The sequence below is a fragment of the Bos grunniens genome, chromosome X, assembly GCF_055505025.1.
Source record: "Bos grunniens cultivar Pamir isolate PY7600 chromosome X, Bosgru_T2T1.0, whole genome shotgun sequence".
Classification (NCBI taxonomy): domain Eukaryota; kingdom Metazoa; phylum Chordata; class Mammalia; order Artiodactyla; family Bovidae; genus Bos; species Bos grunniens.
This window is the reverse complement of record NC_141194.1, coordinates 43,796,661-43,823,533: the sequence shown is the minus strand read 5'-3', so window position 1 is coordinate 43,823,533 and position 26,873 is coordinate 43,796,661. Positions and strand designations below refer to the sequence as shown.

The 26,873-nt window shown below is 44.1% G+C and overlaps 1 protein-coding gene across 1 annotated transcript in view; it reads left to right on the top strand.

Moving 5' to 3' along the window:
* Positions 1–2,611: 2,611 nt before the first annotated feature.
* Positions 2,612–26,873, top strand: part of DIPK2B (divergent protein kinase domain 2B) — a 45,428-nt gene continuing 21,166 nt past the window's right edge. The window contains exons 1-2 of the mRNA XM_086388303.1: positions 2,612–3,003; positions 8,921–9,185. Coding sequence (XP_086244429.1) covers positions 2,771–3,003; positions 8,921–9,185 — 498 coding nt within the window. The 5' untranslated portion in view covers positions 2,612–2,770. The remainder of the gene's footprint in view (positions 3,004–8,920; positions 9,186–26,873) is intronic.

Sequence of the window (26,873 nt, the reverse complement as noted above, 5' to 3'; positions counted from 1 at the left end):
TGTGTTTGTGTGATATCTATAGGTCTGCTTCAAAGTGTCTCTCAAGACCTCCAAGCTTTAATGTTATCTTTTAGTCTAATAGCCAAATGGCACACCTGAAATGTCATCTCATATACCTCATATGGGACATCTACCAGTACTAGGGTGATCAATCATTTGAGTTTTCCCAACTTCCCTGGTGGCTCAGAAGTTAAAGTGTCTGCCTCCAGTGAGGGAAACCCGGGTTCGATCCCTGGGTTGGGAAGATCCCCTGGAGAAGGAAATGGCAACCCACTCCAGCATTCTTGCCTGAAGAATCCAATGGACAGAGGAGCTTGGTAGGCTAAAGTCCACGGGGTCGCAAAGAGTCGGACATGACTGAGTGACTTCACCAACCTGAGATTTCAGGACTAATATCAGGACAGCCCTGGGCACACTGGAACAGCTGGTAACTCTAATCAGTACCTGATATCAGGAGCTGAATCAAGCCCCTAGTGTAGCAAGCTGCTGCTGTACTATCCATGACCAACTTTCCTGAGCTCTTGGTCCCCCTGCTGCTGATACCATCTGCAGGACCTAAACTAAAGCCTCGAGGTAACAGTAAGTACAATATGAATGTGCACTCAGTTGCTCATGTCTTTGCGACCCCATGGACTGTAGCCCGTCAGGCTCCTCTGTCCATGGGATCCCAGCAAGAATACTGGAGTGGGTAGCCATTCCCTTCTCCAGAGGGTCTTCCCCACCCAGGGATCAAACCCATGTCTCCTGCATTGCAGGTGGATTCTTTACCACTGAGCCACCAGAGAAACCTGGTGTAATATATATTTTGTTAAATCACACTGAATCTAGAACATCATTTCTAGCACTTTCTCCAGGGATCTGTACTTAGCCCTGTACCATTTTTGGTATTTCTGTACTTTTTACAAATGCAAAAGACCCTGTTAAGAAGATGAAAGACAAGTTACCACCTGGGACAAAATATTTGCAAGCCACCTAACCAACACAGAACTAGTGTCTAGAATATATAAAGAATTCTCACAACTTCACAACAACAACAACAAAAAATGACATTTCATTGAGGAGGATATACACTTAGCTAATAAGCACATGCTTAACCATCAGAGAACTGCTCTTATCCTGCTCTTCCCACCAATCTTTAGCAAAACTCCCCAGTTCTTCAGAGGCCACCCCCAGCCTCCTCTTGACTCCCTTTTCCCCTCTCTCAACCCAAGCCTGCCTTAATTAGCACGGTCATCTACCTCATGCTCTGGACCTTATCTTGGTGTCAGGAGGAAGGCCATCCTGGGGCATCCAGTCCCACCAAGTCAGCCTGGCCACTAAGAAGGGAGTGAAAGTTGCTCAATTATGTCTGATTCTTTGCGACCCCATGGACTATACAGTCCATGGAATTCTCCAGGCCAGGATACTGGAGTGGGTTGACATATACTCTTTGCCAGGGAATCTTCCCAACCCAGGGATCGAACCTAGGTCTCCTGCACTGCAGGTGGATTCTTTACCAGCTGAGCCACCAGGGAAGCCCAAGAATACTGGAGTGGGTAGCTTATCCCTTCTCCAGTGGATCTTCCTTACCCAGGAATTGAACCAGGGTCTCCTGCATTGCAGGCGGATTCTTTACCAACTGAGCTAAAGGAAGAGGGATTTTCAGGTAAGTGGGGATAAGGGTAGACACAGCTGGGTGCAGGCACAAGGATTTTTCTGGTGCTTTCCCCATCACACCAGAGGCCATCGGGTCCTTTCCCCTCCTTTCTTCTCAGATAGGCAAGAAAAGCTGAAGCATAAACTCTATTGAGTTTTTCTGTTTCCTAAGCCAGGGGTCCCCAACCCTTAGCCATTGACCAGAATTGGTCCATGGCCTGTTAGGACCTGGGCTGCACAGCAGGAGGTGAGCAGCAGGTGAGCAAGCAAAGCTTCGCCCATATTTGCAGCTACTCCCCATCACTCTTGTCAGCACCTAAGCTCGGAAAACAAGTTCAGGGCTCCCATTACAGTGAGCTGTATAATTATTTCATTATTTAGCACAATGAAATACTAATAGAAATAAACTGCACAATAAATGTGATGTGCTTGAATCATACCCAAACCATCCCCCCATCCCCGTTGTCCATGGGAAATTTGTCTTCCATGAAACAGTCCCTGGTGCCAAAAAGGTTGGGGACCCCTGCCCTAAGTGGTAAAAAGGCTTCACCTTTCAAATCAAAATGTGCTGCTTAATGGCTGGTGAACTGACTTCTAGTTCTTTCATAGCCAAATCTGGCTGGTGAAGGGGCAGGACGAATTATCCACAGCAGGGGGCTGGGGAGGGGTTGGTGTGTGTGTGTGTGTGATCCATAGGGACAGATATACCCAGAATTAAAACAGTGGAGGGTGGAGGCCTTCAGGATCCTTTAAAACTCCCAGGTGGAAACCAGGTCGGACATACATCCTGCCTGGACCTTTCCTGCACAGCCAGGATATCCTGTGTTTGTCAAAAGGACTGCATAGGGAGGCCCTGGCCATTGTCCATCCCGAAATCTGCCCTTCAGCCCCTCCCCAGCCTGCAGCAGCCGCCCCGGGGCAGAGGAAGAGTAACTCTGGAAACGGTTTTATCAGCATCCTCCACGGACTTCCTCACCTCCTCCCCAGCCTCGTTAGCCCCAAGGTCCTTAGCATCCTCCAGCAAAAACCTGTGACGCTGGGATGGGGTCAGCGCCCTAAAGCCAGCCCCTTCTCTTTTGCCAAGACCTGCCTCTGCGCAGCCCTAAGTGGGTGCAGCTGGAATCCTGAGCCTGCGATGGAGCCTCGGCTGGGGCCCAAAGCTGCCGCCCTCCACCTGGGCTGGCCGTTCTTGCTGCTGTGGGTCTCCAGCCTGAGCTACTCTGTCTCCTCACCGGCTTCTCCCTCTCCTTCTCCGGTATCCCGAGTCCGAACGAGCTACAATTTGGGAAAGACTTTCCTTGGTCTTGATAAATGTAACGCCTGCATCGGGACATCTATTTGCAAGAAGTTCTTTAAAGAAGAAATAAGGTCAGAATCTCAGTTGGATAACTCTGAGGGGCAAAATGTTGTTCCCTTCATGTGATGAGGTCCAGGAATTTCTTGAAAACAAGTCAGGGTGTAGTTTTTGGGTGCAAGCTGAAGCAAAGCCATTTAATTATAGTGGTAATGGGTTAAGGTTGGGATGGAGAGGAGGGAAGGTGTGAAGTCTAATTTCAGCTCTAAATGCTATATCCAACATTTCCTTTGGAAGTGGGAGCATAAAGTTTTCTTTTTCATGAATGAAGTAGCCCGGGACTATTGAGTTTACCAAGTTCATTTCTCATAGTAGCAGGGAAATAAAATTTATATAAAGCTTACTATGTGATGAACGTTTTTAAACTATTGTTATTTTCGCCTCACAACAATCCTGGGAGTTAGAGATTCGCACCCATGATTCAGATAGTGAACGGAAACCTAGCAAGGTTCAGTGACTGGCTCAAGGTCACCACCTAATAAGTGGCATATCTGGGACTCAAACCAAAGCAGTTCGCTCCAAAGTTTCTGAATGAGTTTTCTGTTGTGAACTGTTACCTTGATCAGAGGAAAACCTAAGTTTAATAAATCTCATGCACATGGCTCTCTCCAGAGAATGGTACCATGCTCTGGAATTCAACCCTGTCAACTCATGTTCAATGAATCTTTACTATGGCCAAGGCCCAGTACGTGCTATAATGACATTGCTATAACTCTGGTCCTTGCACTCCAGGGGTTCAGGAGGTAGGGAACAGTGTTACAAATAGCAATAAGGCCTGATCTGATGCAGGCCAGAAGTGAAGTGTAAAGGACCTTGGGGAATTCCAGGGAGAGAATTTTAGTTCCAAATGGGGACTAGAGAAGGGCTTCTGAGCACAGCCATGAAGGATGATGAGCTGAAATTAAGTGGGAGGAGAGCAGCTTAAAGTAGAAGGATCAGCTTAAGCAAAGGCCCAGAGGTGTGCCTTCGTGGCTGGAGCATGGGGCCCATGTGGAGGCATGGCACAAGGAGGAGATTGCAAGGGGCAGGGGGCCTTGAATGCCATACCAAGGAATTGGGACCCTAACCTGTGAGCCAGTGGTCTCCAACCTTCTCAATATCAAAGACACTTTGTAATAGACCTCTTCTCTTATGCCCTTGACTTGTAAGATTTGGTGACCAGGCAGAAGGCATTAACTGACAATAATTTTATTTTCAGTCTACATTAACCAAAACTTGAGTATTCCACTAAGTTACTAAACAGAAATAACAAACAGAAAATACCAATAAAAATGTTGAATTTCTTTTGTGAGATGGTAGATATCACAGGGAGTTGAAATGAACTTTTCCTAGTAGACTGTTTTTTTAAAATTTGTATTGGAGTGTAGCTGATTTACAATGTAATGTTAGTTTCAGGTATATAGAAAAGTGAATCAGTATCTATACACATATATTAATTCTTTTTTAGATTTTTTTCCCATATAGGTTATTACAGAATACTGAGTAGAGTTCCTTGTGCTACACAGCAGATCCTTATTAGTGATCTATTTTATGTATGGTAGTGCATATATATATGTGGAGACATATATAAGGGTTTCCCAGTGGCTCAGGGGTAAAGAAAATGCCTGCCAAGCAGGAGACACAGGAGATGCAGGTTTGAGCCCTGCATTGGAAAGATTCACTGGAGGAGGAAATGGCAACCCACTCCAGCATTCTTGCTTGGAAAAATCCCATGGACAGAGGAGCCTGGCGGGCTATAGTCCATGGGGTTGCCAAGAGTCAGACACGACTGAGTGCAAATACACACACACACACACACACACGTGTGTGTGTGTGTATATATTCTATTATCATTTTTAAAGCATTTTGAATGTTGAAAAATTGAAAGACTTCCACCTACAGGAGTTCTGTAGCAGGCAATGGTGAGAGTGTTACGTAGGGTGGGGACAAGATGAGGCCAGTATTTTGCAAAGATCTTCTGGAAAGCAGTGTGCAGAATGGCCAGGTGATGCAGACCAGTTCTCCTCATCCAAGAGAAAGATCATTGAGAACAAAGCTGAGCAGGAAGGATGCAAATCAATTTAGCTGGAGACTTATTTTGTTGATCAACTCAATGCAAGAGGAAAGAAAGATGGAGATGTGGAAAATGAACTCAAGAATTCCCACCTAAGAAATGGGATGAATAAAATCAGTAACACAGGGGAAGTGGGTGGAACTGATTCCTTAGAGAAAGAAGGCAGTGAAAATATGGACATATTTTAAGATAGGAGGGAGGGAAATTAAGGGATTCACCTGAGGAAGAGCTCCAGACTCACCTCCTCCTCCAGATAAGTAAACAAGAATATATGAATGTTACAGTCGACTCTTCACCAAGTGGAAAGAAATGAGGCTTTTCTCAGCAGGCAAGTAACGGCCAAATTCAGGAAACATTTCCCCAAATAGGTTTGTGTTCCAGTTCGAGTTCAGGATATTACTTCAGCTGCCTCAGAATTCATTTTCCACATGTGCCTGCCTGAAAGGGAAGTGTGCAGATCCAAGCAGGAAATCACTAGGCAGGGCAGTTTGGGGTCTGGAACGCTTCACGTTGAGAAATCACATTCTCAATGCAAGGAAACTGAGGCCAGTGAATGGGTCTGGAAATGTAGCCTTGTTTATAGTCCTTTTCTCTACATCGTAAATAGTTATTTCCTTATTTTAAAAGTGATATATTTTTATTTTAGAATCTTCAGGAAATATCAATTAAAGAAAACACAAAATAAAGATCTCAGACAATCCCTCACCAAGGATCACCGCTTCATTAACATTTTGGTGTATGACCCTTACTACCTTTTTGCTAAGTGTGGATTAAATTCTTTTCAACAAAAATGTGAGCATATTATGCACTCTTTTGGAAACTTTTATTTAACAATATATCGGGAAGATTTTTCCACATTAACTATTCCCCACAATTTGATTTTTAGCGGTTTCATGGTATACAATTGCATCAGTCAATCCTAATGTATTTAACTAAATCACTGTGGTGGGACAACTAGGGCTTTTTGCACTTTATGTTATTAAAAACAGTGCTATGTTGAACCTCCTTGTGGTTAGACTTTTATGCATATCAGTAATTAATTCCTATAACAAATTCTAAAAGGTAAAATTTCTGGGTCAAAAAAATCTAGTGAATTTTTAGAATTTTGAGACATATATGTATATATAGCCAAATGGAGACTTCTTCCTATAGAGTTTACTTCTTGCACACTCAGAAATGTTTACTATTACTATTATTTTTGCTTTGTATATTCTTCTGAGTTGAGCCCTTTTTTCAGACTTCTTGGCCTTTTGTATTTCTTCTTTGATAAATGGTCTGCAAATTCACATCCTTCGCCTCTCTTTCCAAAGGTGTGTTTGTTCATCTTGTTCTTGTTCAGCTCCAAACATTTCTCCACTTTGAAAAATGATCATGATGCTGCCTTATGAGAAAACCCACCCCAGACTTTCAGATGGTAAACTGAAATGCTGTTGCCAGACAAGCATTAGCACTCCAAGACCTGTCCTCATTAAGAATTGGACAATGCTTGTTGTTCAACAACAGAGAGTGAGCTCCTGAGGCTGACTGGGTAGGCTGAAGACACATGATTGGTGGATGATGTCACCTTTCCTTCTTTCCCTATCTGTTCCCTATTGATTCCTGGGTCAGGAAGAGCCCCTGGAGAAGGGATAAACTACCCACTCCAGTATTCATGGGCTTTCGTGGTGGCTCAGACAGTAAAGAATCTGTCTGCAGTGCAGGAGATCTGGGTTCAATCCCTGGGTAAGGAAGATCCCCTGGAGGAGGGCATGGCTATCCACTTCAGTATTCTTGCCTGGAGAATCCCGTGGACAGAGGAGCCTGGTGGGCTACAGTCCGTGGGGTCACTAAGAGTCAGACATGACTGAAGAGACTTAGCATACAGCTATAACCCCTAATAATGTTACCAGTCTGTTCCCAAGAGCTAATTCATAAAATGGATGATAAAGGACTAAGTAGCAGCAAAGTGGTTGAGAGGACAAGCTCTGGAGCCCTGAAGGCTACTTCCTCCAGTTCCTGGCTGTGTGATTTGGAGTAAAGCACTTAACATTTCTGTGCCTCAGTTTCCTTATCTGCATGATAACAGCAGCGCTGACCTCATAGGTTTGTTGAAAGGTATAACTGAATTATGGCACATAAAGTGTTTAGCAAAGTGATTGCTAAAGTGATTCATAAATGTGCGTTGCTGTTATTGTTATCTAAAAGAGCCACCTGGTTGTAGACCCTTAGTTACAGGCCCTTGGGGAGAAGTGGTTTGAACCCACCTGAACAAGAACAGCTACAGGAAACAGACAGGCCTGCCTCAGGGCCCTAGGCCCTTCCTTATCCTCCCAGTGGGGAGGATCAATTCCCATGATTGTCCTAAAAATGCCAGTAAAATTGATTCCTTGCAAGTTTTTGGCATTTGGTCTTTTTAAACAGATTTGTGGCAATGTCCTGGAACAGAATTCTTTGTGCCTATTTCCATTGAAGTTTGAACAGTCCAGTATCACAGAAGGTATTGACTGACAGTTTCTTAGAGCATCTTCTTAGAAAAGCTTGCAGTCTCTTAGGGTAACTGTGTCATGTAAGTGAGAAAAAAATACAATGTAGGGTGTGGAGCTAGTTCCTCGAAAACTCATTATCGTGAGGTTGCCCAGTAATGCCCAATAATAAGAATTTAAAGATTCTTATTGAAATTAAATTAAAAGTGAGGTCCTTCTGTGTAGCACAGGGAACTATATTCAATATCTTGTGATAAATCATACTGGAAAAGAATATGGAAAACAATGTATATACACATGTAACTGAATCACTTTGCTATACAGTAGAAATTAGCACAACATTGTAATTCAACTATACGTCAATAAAATAATTATTTATTTTTTAAAAAAGAAAATATATAACATATACACCTAATTTTCATTTGCTGTGTACCCTCAATAACAATGAAGATACACAATTTTCTTAGTAATTTTTCATACATGAATGAGAAGAAGATTTAGCATTCTTTCCTGATGGAAATGTTGACACACAGCTAGAGTGATGACTGGAGAAAAGGGTCACTGTGGGTGGGTGTAGAAAATCAGCAAATGGTAATAGGCCAGTTCCTCTCCCCTGGGGAGCATGTAGCACCGCCCAGGCCATTGTGTGGAATCACACACCTCCTGGATCCCAGATAGTTTTGAGTCTGCTGACCCTTTAACAGCCACTGTTCCCTGACACTTGGCTGGGACTGCTAACTTAAATCTTTGGACTGAAAGAAAAATTGACGGGGCCATTTGGGGTTGGATATGAAGGGGGTAGTGCTCTCCCCAGCGCAGGGCAATAAGCTTCTTCAAAAACTTTGGTTTCAGGTCTTCTCTGGTGGTCCAGTGGTTAAGACCCCACACTCCCAACGCAAGGGGCCAGAGAACTAGATTCCGCATGCTGCAACTAGAACCAGGGTAGCGAAGGAGAAAGATCATGGGTTTTGCTGACAGAGAGCCCTGGGTTTGCACCCCTGCTTAGCCACATATTATCTGACCTTGGGCAAGGCACTTAAGCTCTGTAAGTCTGCTTCCACATCTGTAAAGTGAGGATGGGACATGAGGAGAATCAAAGGTACCAGCATGTGTAAAACTGCTGCCTTCACAGAAAGCCAGTTAAGGGAAGAAGATAAAGTTTGTGTCTGGTATGCAGATCCCTCACCGTTTCTGACATCACATATAAACTTCCTTAAGCCTGAGAAAACAAAAATAGTCCTTTGACAGAAAGAGCCTGGAGCACCCCAGTCTAAGGAGAAGAAATGGATTCAAGCAGACGTGGGCCCCTATGTCCCTGTCCCCGGGCTCTGCTGGCTCTGGCAGTGTGACTGGTCCCTGCCTAGTTCCTTCTCTCCAGCTCCCAGGCTGATCTGAAAATGGCTGATGCTTTTTCAGGTTTGACAACGGGCTGGCCTTACACCTCGGACCACCTCCTGACGACTTGCCTTCTTACTCTGCAAATTACTCAGATGATTTCAAAACCTGGCGCCCAGTGGAGATCTCAAGGCTGGTCAGCAAACAGCAAAACAAGATCTCAGACGGGAGGATCTGTGCCTCCGCAGCTGCCCCCAAAACCTGCAGTATTGAGCGTGTCCTGCGGAAAACAGGGAGGTTCCAGAAATGGCTGCAGGCCAAGCGACTCACACCAGACCTGGTGCGGGTGAGTGTCCTGGCTGTGGGGGGCAGGAGAACGGAGGGTACCATTGCCAGCCCACATCTCAGTCTGTCTGGGCAAAAGGAATTGTAGTTTGTCTAAAGTGGGACAAAACAGTGTCATGAAACAACATGGCTTTTGACAAGACAGGAACTAAAGAGGTTTCCTGATGGCTCAGACAACAAAGAGTCTGACTACAGTGCAGGAGACCCAGGATTGATCCCTGGGTCGGGAAGATCCCCTGGAGAAGGAAATGGTAACCACTCCAGTATTCTTGCCTGGAAAATCCCATGGACAGAGGAGGCTGGCAGACTACAGTCCATAGGGTCACAAAGAGTCGGACACGACTGAGCAACTTCACAATGTGGTTTAGTTGTAGGGACTGCTCCCATTGTCATGCTCCATTCTCTCCAATGTGACCCTGAGGGACTCTTTGGGAAAGAGTTCCTAGCTGCCATCTCTGGTCTGAACATCTGACGGGATGACCATCACCAACCTTGCCCCCTCCCCCAAAAGGGCTTAGCTCGCCTACAATGTTTGCTAACCCCTGAACTGTCACTGTTCTTTTTTTTGGGAATATTCATAACGATTTTATTTTTAATTGAAGGATAATTGCTTTACAATATTGCATTGGTTTCTGCCATACATCAACATGAATTAGCCACAGATATACCTATGTCCCCTCCCTCTTGAACCTCCCTCCCACCTCCCATCCTTTCCCACTCCTCTAGGTTGTTACAGAGCCCTGATTTGAGTTCCCGGAGTCATACAGCAAATTTCCATTGTCTGTTTATCTTACATATGGTAGTGTATATCCTTCCATGATACTCTTTCCATTCATCTTACCTTCTCCTTCCTTCCCCTGCCCATGTCCATAAGTCTGTTCTCTATACTCCATGTGACTGTCTTAGACGCTTCCATATACATCCTCTTTCATGATCCAGAGACCCTACTTTGAAAATCAGCTTCCTTTTTCAACTCCCACCATAAAGAAGAACCAAACGTAAGTCACTGTGAAAGTAGACTCCAGTAACGCAGCTCCCTCCTCCCATTTGAGAGTTCCCACCCACTCCCATGAGTAGGCTGCCTTCAGAGCTTTGGCACATGCTGGTGACATCTTACCCTGTGTTTGTCCCCTCCTGTGCTGTCATTGCTGGTATCATCTGATTTTTATCCAAACCAACATAGTCATGCACCTCCATGCCCATCCAGCCCAGCCCCTTAGGGCAGACAATGCCACCTCAAAAGATTGAGGAGCCACTCACCTTTAGCAAAGATGAGGAAGAAGAACTCACCTCAGTCTTCCTGCCATGATGAGGCTGGAGGATTTGGCATTCCTCGGGGGCATGCCAAGATTGTTTCTTGAAGTCCCCAGACCACTAGCCCCTTCAAATGGGCACATAAGGCTGCCCAGGTAATTTCTGAACACTAATAGACCTTCCCTTTGGTGTGTTCAAGATGAGTCACCCAGAATAAAGCAGAATCACTGGTCCCTAGATACCTCAACCACGTGGCAAGGCCATGTGACTTTGCCTTATGGTTGTGTGGAAACTGCTTAGAAATCAAGAGGAATCAAGCTGCTGGTAACATGGCTATCATCTGACACTGAACTTTACATGTAATCCTTTTGTACTCTGTACTTTACAAATCTCACTAGCCTGGAATGGGGAGAGAATAAGCCAGAGGAAGTCAAGCTATTCCCAGGCTGGGGAGGTGGTGGCAGGACCCAGCCTAAGGATCTTGGAGTTGGTGTGGGAGATAGGAATTGGAGACTCAGGTGGGAAGAACCTTATGGGAGCTGCTCAACACTGGGCAGAAACAGAAAACAGAGGACAGATATCAAAGCCCACACCATGATACACACCCTAGGTGTAATGGCCTTGTGCCTCTTTCTGCGCCTGCAGACACATCCTCTGCCTGCAGACACACCCTCCCTGCACTGGCCTGGGGTACCCACCATCTGTCATTCTCAGGCTGGCCACATGGGAAGGACTAATATGAGACCTCCTGGGCTTTGCCTCAATTATTTGCTCAGGCACAAATAGGAGTCCCCAGGAAGAGTAAAACAAGATACACAAGGAATTGTTTCAGAACCCCTTGAAAATCCCATCACTTCTTCCTGCTCTCATTGTTGTCTGCTTCCTTGCTGACAGGCACAGTTCTCCCAAGTCACTGGCCCCAGACTATTTCCACCTGGGACCTGGACCATGTACCAAAGGACAGAACTTCCTGGCACATAAGATACATTTGGGATTCCACAGAAAGTGACCAAACTGGTCTTGGGCTTTGAACTAAGGAAGACTCCCTCTTTTCCTCACTTCTAGACACTTCAGAATGCAGTGGAGATTATCCTGGGGGTGCTAGAAAGTCCAAAGCAACCTGCCATGTACATCTAGTGTCACCTACCTTGATGAGTATAGATGCTGTGGTAAAAGCAGAAGATCCCTGGGAACTAGAAACTGTGGCTGAGTCCTGAAAGTAAAAGTGTTAGTTGTTCAGTTGGGTCCAACTCTTTGCAACTCCACAGACTGTAGCCCACTAGGCTCCTCTGTCCATGGAATTCTTCAGGCAAGAATACTGGAATGGGTTGCCATTTTCTTCTCTAGGGAATCTTCCCCACCCAGGGGTCAAACCCGCGTCTCTTACATCTCATGCATTGGCAGGTGGGTTCTTTACCATTATCTCCACCTGGGCAGCCCATCCATATTGTAGTTGTTGCCACGGGCTGAGAGGAGAAGAGAATTAAGAGTGACTCTTTAATAGATACACAGAATCTCTTGGGGTGATGAAAATTTCCGGAGTTAGATAGTGGTGATAGTCGTACAACTAAAAGCCACTGAATTGTTCACCTTCAGTTTAGTTCAGTTCAGTTCAGTCACTCAGTTGTGTCCGACTCTTTGCGACCCCATGAATCGCAGCACGCCAGACCTCCCTGTCCATCACCAACTCCCAGAGTTTACTCAAACTCATGTCCATCGAGTTAGTGATGCCATCCAGCCATCTCATCCTCTGTTGTCCCCTTCTCCTCCTGCCCCCAATCCCTCCCAGCATCAGAGTCTTTTCCAATGAGTCAACTCTTCGCATGAAGTGGCCAAAGTATTGGAGTTTCAACCTCAGCATCAGTCCTTCCAAAGAAATCCCAGGGCTGATCTCCTTTAGAATGGACTGGTTGGATCTCCTTGCAGTCCAAGGGACTCTCAAGAGTCTTCTCCAACACCACAGTTCAAAAGCATCAATTCTTCGGCTCTCAGCTTTCTTCACAGTCCAACTCTCGCATCCATACATGACCTTAAAATGGTCCAAATGATGAATTTTACGTGGTATAAATTTTACCTTAATAAAAAAAAGGAAAAATAAGCCATTTACAAAACTTCACCAATCCTCTGACTCCATTCACTTAGAGCCCTGAGGAGTGACAGGTGACATTAATAATTTAATTCATGCCAGGATGTTAACAGCTAATAGCATTTCACTGTAGCCCTCTGAGAAACCATTTGTGTGTAAAGTCAATATTATGATGCTCCCACTAGCCCATCCCATGTCTATCTCAGACCTTCCTAATACCTCCCTGCATTATTTTCCCCACAAAACCCAGATGTGGCCCTGGAATTCTCCTTGGTAGTGTTCCATGCAAGCAGCCTTTGTCATGATTTCAGCTGGACTATGAGGTGACATCTATGTAACTGCCAATTCATCCTAGATTTGGCCAAATAGCTCTACCCTATTTTTCTGATAGTCGGTCAGACATGAAGTCCTGATTTCTAATTTAGAAATTATAGTATTTCTCTTTTCACATGGAAGTTTCAGGAGTCAAGTGGAGAGGGATTATAGAATGGGTGGTAGGGAGACTTGCCTCATCCTTCAGCTCTATATTAAATGGCCCAATGCCAACTCTGCCTATCGGCAAGGCCATTCGGCACATGGCTTCAGTGTGCTTTCTCTGAATTCCTCAAGAGCCACTTTCCACCAGGGATCTAGGCCAGGACCCTCAAGTGTGAGTATTTGAGTGAGGATGTGCTAATGTGTGTTTGGAGGAGACAAAAGGAGCCACAAGAAACTGATGAGTTGGCTCAGAAAACTGGCAAGGCAGGGAAGGAAGGAGAAATGAAGAAATAAAAGAAAATTGAAGGCAGGAGGGATCTGACTGGTGCAGGGCCCTCAGAACCTGGACTGATGACATTGCTTAGAAAAGTCGACTTGGATGAAAAGATCCAGTGCTCATCATCAGATGCCAAGTGCAATTTTGTATTAATACCAAGGACCCTCTCTTGAGACATAGGCAATACACTGCAGCTAAGGGCTGCCAAGGAGGCTGGACTGGACCAGGAATCAGCAAAAGGGTGAAACAAGGCAACGTATGTGGGTGTGTGTCTGTGGCACTTACGCTAATAAAACCATGACTTTTCTCTTCCAAAACCTGCATTGTTCTGACGGGAATATCCCACAGCCTAAATTATGAGCCCACAAACAGAGCCGTGGCCAAGGACAGCACCCAGAGTTTATCATGATGTGCTTGTTCACAAAACCACAAAGAAGGCTTCCTCTGCTGTTACGCCAAGTGCCAAGAAGCAACCATCCTCAGCAGCACGTGGCTAATCAGAGGAAAAACAGTTCCTCCATTGGGTCCTCCTCCCATCCCCTCAACTGTCATCCACTCGACATTGCTCTATATGCTAACCCTGTTTCTTGTCAGATGGGAAGTGGAGTTTTTTCTCTCACTAGATGGTGGTATAGAGTGTTCAGGAAGCTTTGTTTAAAGCAAGATGCCTGGCAATTTTACTTCCCTTGTCTCAATTCCTTTTTTTACATAAATACAATAAGAGATGGGTTTCCCAGGTGGCGCTAGTGGTAAACAAACTGCCTGCCAATGTAGGAGACACAAGAGGCACAGGGGGTTCAGTCAGTAAAGACTCTGCCTGCAGTGAAGGAGACCCAAGTTCAATCTCTGGGTTGGGAAGATCCCCTAGAGAAAGAAACGGCAGTATTTTTATCTGGAAAATTCCATGGACAGAGGAAGAGCCTGGTGGGCTACAGTCCATGGAGTCGCAAAAGTTGGACACGACTTAGCGACTAAACCACCATCAGTTCAGTTCAGTTTAGTCGCTCAGTCGTGTCCGACTCTTTGAGACCCCATGAATCGCAGCATGCCAGGCCTCCCTGTCCATCACCAACTCCCGGAGTTCACTCAGACTCACGTCCATAGAGTTAGTGATGTCATCCAGCCATCTCATCCTCTGTTGTCCCCTTCTCCTCCTGCCCCCAATCCCTCCCAGCATCAGAGTCTTTTCCAATGAGTCAAATCTTCACATGAGGTGGCCAACGTACTGGAGTTTCAGCTTTAGCATCATTCCTTCCAAAGAAATCCCAGGGCTGATCTGCTTCAGAATGGACAGGTTGGATCTCCTTGCAGTCCAAGGGACTCTCAAGAGTCTTCTCCAACACCACAGTTCAAAAGCATCAATTCTTCGGCTCTCAGCTTTCTTCACAGTCCAACTCTCACATCCATACATGACCACAGGAAAAACCATAGCCTTGACTAGACGGACCTTTGTTGGCAAAGTAATGTCTCTGCTTTTCAATATGCTATCTAGGTTGGTCATAACTTTTCTTCCAATAAGTAAGCGTCTTTTAATTTCATTGCTGCAGTCACCATCTGCAGTGATTTTGGAGCCCAAAAAAATAAAGTCTGACACTGTTTCCACTGTTTCTCCATCTATTATTTCCCATGAAGTGATGGGACCAGATGCCATGATCTTCATTTTCTGAATGTTGAGTTTTAAGCCAACTTTTTCACTCTCCTCTTTCACTTTCATCAAGAGGCTTTTGAGTTCCTCTTCACTTTCTGCTATAAGGGTGGTGTCATCTGCATATCTGAGGTTATTGATATTTCTCCCGGCAATCTTGATTCCAGCTTGTGCTTCCTCCAGCCCAGTGTTTCTCATGATGTACTCTGCATATAAGTTAAATAAGCAGGGTAACAAATAGGAAAAGGTATTCCTTTTCCTATTTGGAACCAGTCTTTTGTTCCATGTCCAGTTCTAACTGTTGCTTCCTGACCTGCATACAAATTTCTCAAGAGGCAGGTCAGGTGGTCTGGTATTCCCATCTCTTTCAGAATTGTCCACAGTTTATTGTGATCCACACAGCCAAAGGCTTTGGCATAGTCAATAAAGCAGAAATAGATGTTTTTCTGGAACTCTCTTGCTTTTTCGATGATCCAGCAGATGTTGGCAATTTGGTCGCTGATTCCTTTGCCTTTTCTAAAACCAGCTTGAACATCTGGAAGTTCACAGTTCATGTATTGCTGAAGCCTGGCTTGGAGAATTTTCAGCATTACTTTACTAGCGTGTGAGATGAGTGCAATGGTGTGATAGTTTGAGCATTCTTTGGCATTGCCTTTCTTTGGGATTGGAATGAAAACTGACCTTTTCCAGCCCTGTGGCCACTGCTGAGTTTTCCAAATTTGCTGGCATATTGAGTGCAGCACTTTCACAGCATCATCTTTCAGGATTTGAAATAGCTCAACTGGAATTCCATCACCTCCACTAGCTTTGTTCATAGTGATGCTTTCTAAGGCCCACTTGATTTCACATTCCAGGATGTCTGGCTCTAGGTGAGTGATCACACCTTCGTGATTATCTGGGTCATGAAGATCCTTTTTGTATAGTTCTTCTGTGTATTCTTGCCATCTCTTCTTAATATCTTCTGCTTCTGTTAGGTCCATACTCACAGGAAACTAGTCAATCTAATCACACTAGGACCACAGCCTTGTCTAACTCAATGAAACTAAACCATGCCCGTGGGGCCACCCAAGACGGGCGGGTCATGGTGGAGAGGTCTGACAGAATGTGGTCCACTGGAGAAGGGAATGGCAAACCACTTCAGTATTCTTGCCTTGAGAACCCCATGAACAGTATGAAACCACCATACACATACATTAAGAGAAATGAAGTAATCAAAGTGTGTATTAACCATTTAATCAGAATATAGTTTTACAGGTAACTGCTAAATGAATGATAAAATTTCTTTTTGTTTAAATTTTATAGAAAAAAAAATATTGAAGGGGTATGTGCAGGACATATCCTAGACCCTAGGAGGGTATAAGGCTGTCCAGACAAGGCCCCTGCACTCTGAGAGATAACACCCCAGTGGGGGAGACAAAGCATATGTGATGAAGTCTGATAACTTAGCAGTGTGTGTATGCGTTATTGCTCAGTTGTGTCTGACTCTTTTCGACCCCGTGGACTGTAGCCCACCAGCCTCCTCTGTCCATGGCATTCTCCAGGCAACAATACTGGAGTGGATTGCCATTCCCTTCTCCAGGGGATCTTCCCGACCCATGGATCGAACCTGGGTCTCCCATACTGCAGGCAGATTCTTTACCATCTGAGCCACCAGGGAAGACCTGGTGAGCCATAAATAAATAAATATAGCAGTGTGTACACGTCAAAAATAGATAATTTTTTTAAAAAAGAAACAGCACTCATACATTATCCAACCCATCCTCGAAAATGACTCCTAAATTATTATTGATCTCATGAGTGAAAAGGAGACAGTGAAAGGTTTCCCTTGACACAGACAGGTTCGGAGAAGAAAATGGAGGCAAGAGAAGACTCAGGAAAGGTAGACATGAGTTGCCAGTGGCTCCTTCCCTATGAGTCTCAAATGCAGAATAGAGGCAGTCCCCAGACAAAGCATTACTGAAGCCTGGACAGTCACCAAGACAGACCATCAGAGCAGACTTCATCTTCCCTGGGCCCCCAGCTTTTCCTGAACTTAGACGTTAGCCAAGCACGCCCCTTCTTAAATCAATCAAGCCATCCTTTGTTCTTTCTATGATGTCTTTCCTGGCTATCTAGCTATCCCTATCACTATCACAACCTACTCTGGAGCAAACGCTTTTGATAGAGTGTAGCTTGTCTCAGAGTCCTGGGGACTGGCTATCTACATAGTATATAATATATAATCTATAAAGATATTTGCTTGAAAAAATTGGTAGAAGTAATTGATACATGTGTTACATTCTAAAAACCATTTATTAAGCCACAGAAACATTCAATACATTTTAAAAAGTAGAAATGCCAAAGACCAGATCAAAGAAAAAGAGTTATTCTAGAATAATTCTGTTAAATGATTTCCCGGTAATGACTTAAGATCATCTCTTCCTCTTCTCAGTTCAGTTCAGTCGCTCAGTCGTATACAACTCTTTGCGACCCCGTGAATCACAGCACACCAGGCCTCCCTGTCCATCACCAGCTCCCGGAATCTACTCAAACTCACGTCCATCGAGTTAGTGATGCCATCCAGCCATCTCATCCTCTGTCGTTCCCTTCTCTTCCTGCCCCCAATTCCTCCCAGCATCAGGGTCTTTTCCAGTGAGTCAGCTCTTCGCATGAGGTGGCCAAAATATTGGAGTTTCAGCCTCAACATCAGTCCTTCCAAAGAACACCCAGGACTGGTCTCCTTTAGGATGGACTGGTTGGACCTCCTTGTAGTCCAAGGGACTCTCAAGAGTCTTCTCCAACACCACAGTTCAAAAGCATCAATTCTTCGGCACTCAGCTTTCTTCACAGTCCAACTCTCACATCCATACATGACCACTGGAAAAACCATAGCCTTGACTAGACAGACCTTTGTTGGCAAAGTAATGTCTCTGCTTTTTAATATGCTATCTAGGTTGGTCATAACTTTCCTTCCAAGGAGTAAGTGTCTTTTAATTTCATGGCTACAGTCACCATCTGCAGTGATTTTGGAGCCCAAAAAATAAAGTCTGACACTATTTCCACTGTTTCCCCATCTATTTCCCATGAAGTGATGGGACCAGACGCCATGATCTTCGTTTTCTGAATGTTGAGCTTTAAGCCAACTTTTTCACTCTCCTCTTTCACTTTCATCAAGGGGCTTTTGAGTTCCTCTTCACTTTCTGCCATAAGGGTGGTGTCATCTGCATATCTGAGGTTATTGATATTTCTCCTGGCAATCTTGATTCCAGCTTGTGCTTCCTCCAGCCCAGCGTTTCTCATGATGTACTCTGCATATAAGTTAAATAAGCAGGGTGACAGTATACAGCCTTGATGTACTCCTTTTCCTATTTGGAACCAGTCTGTTGTTCCATGTCCAGTTCTAACTGTTGCTTCCTGACCTACATATAGGTTTCTCAAGATGCAGGTCAGGTGGTCTGGTATTCCCATCTCTTTCAGAATTTCCCACAGTTTAGAGGTGCACAAATCATTCTATTAATATCTTGTCTTAAGAATATTTCCTATCATGCAGTACTTTGAAAAATCTATCCTCTTGCTCCTTTGAATATCAGAAATGAATTTTCATGCCTTTTCTATTTTCCCCTTTCACTGCCCGAGATTCAGCAATATTGTTTGCAAGGTCTCTGTGAATCTTCCAGGTGGGAAGACTCGTTCCAAACAATGAAAGCTTCCTTTACACATACTGGCACCCCATTCTTGTTCACCACTGTTTTGCTCCACCAGATCAAAGAAGACAGACAAACATTATGAACATTGGGGCTTCATTTTGTTATCCACCAAAATTCTCCCCATGGCCTTGGTCTGTAGTTTATTTTCACTTAATACTTTGAAAAATAGAGTTCTCTCCTAAGTTTTTCAATCAAAGTATAACCTATGCACTTAAATGTGCATATATAACATGTAGAGCTAGATAAATTTTTACACATGTGTTCATTCCTGTAACCACTGTCCACATCAAGATACTGAATATTTCCAGCCCCTCAGAAGGCTCTTTCATGTCCCTTCCCTAAAAAGACTGCCTCTAGGGTGACCAACCATCTGATTTTCTTGACACTAGACTTGCTTCAGCCCTGAAAGTCTCACATTCTGTGAAACCCCTCAGTTCCAGGAAAAATGGAACAGTCAGTCACCCCACCCATCCCTTCCCAACAGTAACCATTCTGAACTAAATCACCATAAATCAGTTTTACCTGGTTTTGAACTTCATTTAAATGGAATCACACAGTACATCTTCAACATGTTGTCAAGCTATTTAACCATAGTGTTGCATGAATCAGTAGCTTGTTTTTCATTGCAGTAGACTAGTCCATTGTATGATGAAGTCAGTTTATTCATTCTAATGTTGATGAACATCTGTGTTGTATTTAGTTTGGGTTATTGTACATTAAAACTTCTGCAAACATTCTTATCTATGTCAGTTGGTGAACACAAGCATACAGAAAGGATATTTTGGGGTTTTATTGTGTACCTATGGATAGATTTAGTCAATACTGCCCAACAGTTTCCCAAAGTAGTTGTACTGATTTCTTCCTATAAGCAATGGAAGACAGAGTTCCATGGTTCCACATCTTCATCACACTTGATATTGTTAGTTTTTCATTTTAGTCATCTTGGTGAGTGTCTACCAATATCTCATTGTGTGAGCTGAATTTGTATTTTTCTCATAACTTAAAATATAAAGATCCTTTTCATATACTTATCAGCTATTCTGGTTTCATCTTTTGTAAAGTGTTGGCATATGTTGTTTGTCCATTTTTTATTGAGTTGTCTGTCTCATTGCGAAAGTTACATTTATATTCTGGATACAATACTTTTTGTTGGATATATGTATTACAAATATCTTCTCCCAGCCTATGGCTTGCCTTTTCACTGTCCTAATGGTACCTTTTGATAAATTGACATTCTTAATTTAAATGAAGTCCAGTTTATTAATTATTTTAAATGTCCTAATTATCCTATGGCTACAAAGGTATTCCCCCATTTACTTCTGAAGTTTTCATATATTATCTCTCATACATAGCTCACTAATTTTATGTTCTGCTCTGCCCAGTTTGGGGTTAAATCCAGTCAGTAACTTTGTAATTTCAGATACTGTACCCTGTATTTCTAAACACCAATTTAACTTTTTTTCATAGATTCCAATTCTCTATTGAAATTCTCTCCCTTTCATTATTTTTGTTTGTCTTTTCCTCTATTTTCTTGAAATCTTAATCATAGTTACTTTGACTTCTATACTTGCTAACTTTAATATCTGGATTATCTCTAGTTCTACTTCTGCTTTTATTGGTTGTTTTCTTTTTTCTTTATTTTGTTTTATTTTTAACTGCGATGGGTCTTCATGGCTGCATGGGCTTTTTTCTAGTTGTGGCAAGTGGGAGCTCCTCTTTTTGAAGTGCACGGGCTTCTCCTTGCGGTGGATTCTCTTGTTGCAGAGCACAGGCTCTAGGCATTCGGGCTTCAGTAGTTGCAGTGTGTGGGCTCAGTAGTTGTAGCTCAAGGGCTTGAGAGTTGGTCTGTTGCTGGGGTCCAGCCCCAGCTGATCCAGGGTATTCGAAGGAGAGACGGCCTAGGCGACTATTTATATGCTAATTAGAGATATAAAGAGTAATAGAATGAGGATAGCTCAGTAGGAAAATTCAGTGGAGAAAAGAGGCTGAGTAGCTTGGTTTACGCGGGACATCAATAAAACTTCAGGACAAGAAGTTTGCACCACTTACGTAGGCCGCAGGTGCCCTCTCGAATAGCGGAAGGTGCCCCACCCTAGACACCTTCTCCAGTGGGTCTTAGAAGCCCAGGCATAATTAGTAAGCATGGTGGGTTCCACGCTCCAGATGGAGACTCAGCTGGAAGTTAAAGGGAAGAATGACATGGGGAGACCAAGCGTTGGTGAGCAAGGCCCATAGCTTTATTTTCAACAGGGGTTTTTATACCCTAAGTTACACATAGAGGATAATAGGGGATGCAAAGTCAGCAGTTTTTGATCCTTATCAAAAACTAGGGTTTCTTTCCTGCAAATTTATCATATACAAATGGTTTAGGTGGTTTACATCATCTTCTGGCCAGAAGGCCTACTAACATTTTATGACTCTTGACAAGGACTTATCAACAAAGACTTATTTTCTCTAAGAGTAATTATTTTAAGGTTTGGCGCCATCTTCCGAAGATAAAATTGCATTCCTATAGGGAGGATGTGTAATGGGTTTACAACAAAGGAAAGAATTTATTACCTTAAGGGTCTAAAGTTACTAACACCAAGGCCACTACTTATTTTTTCTACATACCAACTATTAATTAATACATATTCAAGGATACAATTCAGGGGATGTGAAAACTTGGCAAACAGCATTGGCTCATCAATGAAATCCTTTACTAGTTTATTCTGACAGTTTCTAACTCTCTGAGAGGCTCTAAGCTATTTGAATATCTTAAGCTTCCTGTGCCTCTTGAGGCTGGGAGACTGTAAACAATCGTATGTATAGCTGTAGGAGTCCGGGTAAACTTGTCAGGCGAGTTAGAGAGCCATCTGAGGGGTTTGGATTTAAACACTCCTAATTGCCCAGGAACTTTATTAATTGGAGCTGTAAGTTAGCTCTTTGACAGAGAGAGCGAGATGGTGGTGGGGGACAGCCCCCAGTAAAGTCAGAGGTGAGAGCACAAAGCAATAAAGTAGGCAGACTCTGGTTTTTTGGGGGGTAGATGCTCGAGAATATCCGGGCGGACTCCTGAGGCTCGATCCCGCCTTTGCGTATGCCGAGCCTCCTTCCTCATGACTTTTGTCACGAGTGGAATGCCTCACCAGTTCCCGGCAGTCTGTGGCATGTGGAGTCGTCTCAGACCAGGGATTGAACTCATGTCGCTTGCATTGCAAGGCAGATTCTTAACCACTAGACCACCAGGGAAGCCCCTTTTTTTTCTTGATTATCGGGGAAAGGCTACCCACTCCAGTATTCTGGCCTAGCGAATTCCATGGACTGTATAATCCATGGGGTCACAAAGAGTTGGACACGACTGAATGACTTATATTTTCACCATTGGAATGGGATGGAGGAGAACAGGGTACTGGTGTGTTTATTACTCTTAAATCTAATAGAAGTGAAGTATATAATAACTGTAATACAGTGAAGTAAGTGTTCTTTTGGGGTAATTTTTCATTATATGCTGGATTTTAAGGATAACACATGAAAGAGACTCTAAATTATGTTATCTTCTCCTAAAGATTACTGAGCTTTGTTCTAGCAGCCAATGAAATTGATCACCTAAATCCAGGGTTTCCCAATCTTGTCCCTATTAACTCTTGAGGCTGGATCATTCTTTGTTGGGAGGATAGGGTGGGGGCGCTTCCGTACATTGTAAGATGTTTAGCAACATCCACAGCCCTCACCTGCATGGTACCAGTAGGATCACAACTCCCAGTGGTGACAATCCAAATTGTTTCCAGATGTAGTCAAACGTCCCCTGGGGAACAAAACTGCCCCTATGGACCTAACAGAATCATAAGATATTAAGAAGAGATGGCAAGAATACACAGAAGAACTGTACAAAAAAGATCTTCACGACCCAGATAATCATGATGGTGTGATCACTCACCTAGAGCCAGACATCCTGGAATGTGAAGTCAAGTGGGCCTTAGAAAGCATCACTATGAATAAAGCTAGTGGAGGTGATGGAATTCCAGTTGCGCTATCCCAAGTCCTGAAAGATGATGATATGAAAGTGCTGCACTCAATATGTCAGCAAATTTGGAAAACTCAGCAGTGGCCACAGGACTGGAAAAGGTCGGTTTTCATTCCAATCCCAAAGAAAGCCAATGCCAAAGAATGCTCAAACTACCGCACAATTGCACTCATCTCACATGCTAGTAAAGTCATGCTCAAAATTCTCCAAGCCAGGCTTCAGCAATACATGAACCGTGAACTTCCTGATGTTCAAGCTGGTTTTAGAAAAGGCAGAGGAACCAGAGATCAAATTGCCAACATCCGCTGGATCATGGAAAAGGCAAGAGAGTTCCAGAAAAGCATCTATTTCTGCTTTATTGACTATGCCAAAGCCTTTGACTATGTGGATCACAATCAACTGTGGACAATTCTGAAAGAGATGGGAATACCAGAACACCTGATCTGCCTCTTGAGAAATTTGTATGCCGGTCAGGAAGCAACAGTTAGAACTGGACATGGAACAACAGACTGGTTCCAAATAGGAAAAGGAGTTCGTCAAGGCTGTATATTGTCACCCTGTTTATTTAACTCATATGCAGAGTGCATCATGAGAAACGCTGGACTGGAAGAAGCACAAGCTGGAATCAAGATTGCTGGGAGAAATATCAATAACCTCAGATATGCAGATGACACCACCCTTATGGCAGAAAGTGAAGAGGAACTCAAAAGCCTCTTGATGAAAGTGAAAGAGGAGAGTGAAAAAGTTGGCTTAAAGCTCAACATTCAGAAAATGAAGAGCGTGGCATCTGGTCCCATCACTTCATGGGAAATAGATGGGGAAACAGTGGAAACAGTGGCTGACTTTATTTTTCTGGGCTCCAAAATCACTACAGATGGTGACTGCAGCCATGAAATTAAAAGACACTTACTCCTTGGAAGGAAAGTTATGACCAACCTAGATAGCATATTAAAAAGCAGAGACATTACTTTGCCAACAAAGGTTCGTCTCGTCAAAGCTATGGTTTTTCCTGTGGTCGTGTATGGATGTGAGAGTTGGACTGTGAAGAAGGCTGAGTGCCGAAGAATTGATGCTTTTGAACTGTGGTGTTGGAGAAGACTCTTGAGAGTCCCTTGGACTGCAAGGAGATCCAACCAGTCCATTCTGAAGGAGATCAGCCCTGGGATTTCTTTGGAAGGAATGATGCTAAAGCTGAAACTCCAGTACTTTGGCCACCTCACGTGAAGAGTTGACTCATTGGAAAAGACTCTGACGCTGGGAGGGACACTGGGGGCAAGAGGAGAAGGGGATGACAGAGGATGAGATGGCTGGATGGCATCACTGATTCAATGGGCGTGAGTCTGAGTGAACTCCAGGAGTTGGTGATGGACAGGGAGGCCTGGCGTGCTGTGATTCATGGGGTCCCAAAAAGTCGGACACGACTGTGCGACTGATCTGATCTGATCTGATCTGAGTCAAGAACTGCTGCCTTAATTCTGTTGAGATTGGGTTTGGGACTTTGTTACTGCAGTTCTCTTTCAGTTTTGTCCTTACTCCTAGGACATAGTCCTTGCTGATAGAACACGAGCCTTACTACTAGAATGTGGACTTTTTGAGGTCCAGTCAAAAGCCCAGGGTGCCCACTGAGAAGTCTAGCCCAAACCCCCACCTCTCCAGCACAATGTGGCCTCTAAACTCTGCTCAGTGATACAGCCATCTAATGTGGCCCTAGAGTCCCACCCTGCTCCTACACAGTTTAGGAGTTGGCCAAAGATCTGAAGGAAAACTTTCACATACTTTTTAGGTGCTCCTTCTCTGTGACTTTTCCTGTATGGGACCTTGCCCCCCAGATTCTAGCTACTCAAGTAGCCTCAAATCCTGCTCGCTGGTTCTTCTACCTAGCAGGACTCTGCAGTGCAGCTTGGAAAGTGTCCTCAGGGGAAAACACAGAGAGATATGGGGCTCAGCTCATATGCATCCTTTCTCTCAAGGATCACTGCCTTATGTTGGTCATGGTCCAATGCCCATAGTTGTCTTACATATTTTGTCCAGGTGTTAGAGCTATTTCCATCACAAGGGTAAGCCTGATACCACTTACTCTGTCATGACCAGAACTAGAAATCTCAAAATGATTTCCAGGAGAGGAAAAAGCTAGTGCTGTTGCATTCATATATCCAAATCCAAATATAACTATGAAAACCATCTTCCTTTCTTTTGAAAATCTCACCTTATTCTAAAAACCTTTGGCATTTTGGATGCTATTTCAAGGCTGAAGAAAGCCTGGGGAATACCTATGGCTTTCAGCCCAGCACATGTGAAAGGAATCAAGCCTGTCATGGGAGCCAGTGGAGAATCTGACTTAATAACACAGTTATAGCAGACCAGATGGAGAAGGCAATGGCACCCCACTCCAGTACTCTTGCCTGGAAAATCCCATGGACAGAGGAGCCTGGTAGGCTGCAGTCCATGGGGTCGCTAAGAGTCAGACACGACTGAGCGACTTCACTTTCACTTTTCACTTTCATGCATTGGAGAAGGAAATGGCAACCCACTCCAGTTTTCTTGCCTGGAGAATCTCAGGGACGGGGGAGCCTGATAGGCTGCCATCTATGGGGTCGCACAGAGTCGGACACGACTGAAGCGACTTAGCAGCAGCAGACCAGAAAAGCACTTTCTATAGAGTACATGGCATTGGGTTTTTTCTCTTTTCTTTCGTTTTCTTTCCTTCCTTATTTCCTCCTTTACTCCCCCACCCCTTCTTTCTCTCTTTCATTCTGTTTTTGCCTCTTCAACCAGACAGAGGGCCACTTGAGGGTAGGGACTGCATCTTATTCATCAATGTCTTCCCTCACACATGTCTGACATGGAGTAGACACTTCATAAATCTTTGGGAAATGAAGGAGTGATCAAATGAGTGAATGAACAAGACCTCATTCACCAATCATTATTCATGGCTTCAGGGTGACTCTCAATCCACACCTGTGCTAACTCCCCAGTCGATCAACTCTGGAGGCAATCAGATTTCAGAGTCTTGGAAAGCCAAGTCTTTCCCCAAGAGAGCATCTTTCCTGGCATGACTCAGGTGTTAACAAGCCTGAAAGTCCCGTGGTTCCTACTCCTTGGAAAATGACTCTTGATACCAAAAATGTCTACCTAATTTGGGTGAGGAGGGATGGTGACACAGTTATCTATTAGCTTCCCTAGGGTTTGATCTCTCCATAGTTATCTTGGAAGAGAGACAGCTGAGGCATTTTGACCCAAAGCATACAAGGGAGAAATAGATAGTTGGCCTCTTGCAGAGGAGGAGGAGTGATCCCTCCAGAGGCTTGTCTGATAGGCTGGCCCAAGCACTTCTGAGGACAGCACCTCAAAGAAAAGGTAATATACCAAATACATTTAGGATGGTTGGGGTCCAGTGAAATACTTCAGTCAGGTTGAAGAAAAGTCACCTTTTCAGCCTTACACAACTGAGTGACTAAGCACACACACACACATACACACACCAGGACTTCCATTTCATTGAGTTTCTATTAACCTCTCCCTACTGGGAAGAGCAGCTGGGGCTAAAAACTAGCCTGGTAATCCCTCCCCCCAGGCAAGCTTGAGGCTGGTTTGAAGGTTTTCCTGATAATCAGAATTCTATCTGGGCTTCCTGAACCACCAGACCTTTGCACAGCAGAAGCCACTGAACTTCAGTGGAAATTTCTGCAAGTTTGCATGCACAAATGAGTTGTCAGAAGCACTTGGCTTCCTATATTTTGATTTAAAAAGAAAGAGAGAAACAAACAAAAAAAAAAAATAGCAACCTATAAAATGAAATGGCCCAGGGGAGAATTATGACCAACCTTGGTGTACCTGAATCAAAATGACAAACCATGAAATAATGTGTTTTACTCTGTGTCAGCTGCCCTGCCTGTCCCAACTATCAGCTGAATTGCCTGCCACAATGATTATTTCATCTGCCACAGTGAAAATCTTGGAGCAGGCCACAAAGACTTCAGTGGCAAAGCCTCTGGGACCCTGGAATGCAGGAAGATGGAGGATGAGGTGGGAAGAAAGAGATAGACTCTTATAAGAGGAAAAAGCTAGTTACCGCTTCCACCAGCAGGGTCACTCAAGGTGTTGACTACCTCATAGACGAAGAGGCCATGATCGCCACCAAGGGAGCCTCTGGCTGCCAAAGGTTTGACAGTAAGAGACACAGTAAGGGACAGTAAGCAAGAGGAGGTAGCCCTGACCAGGGCAGATCTGCCAGAGAATAAATGAAGAGTGTCTGGGC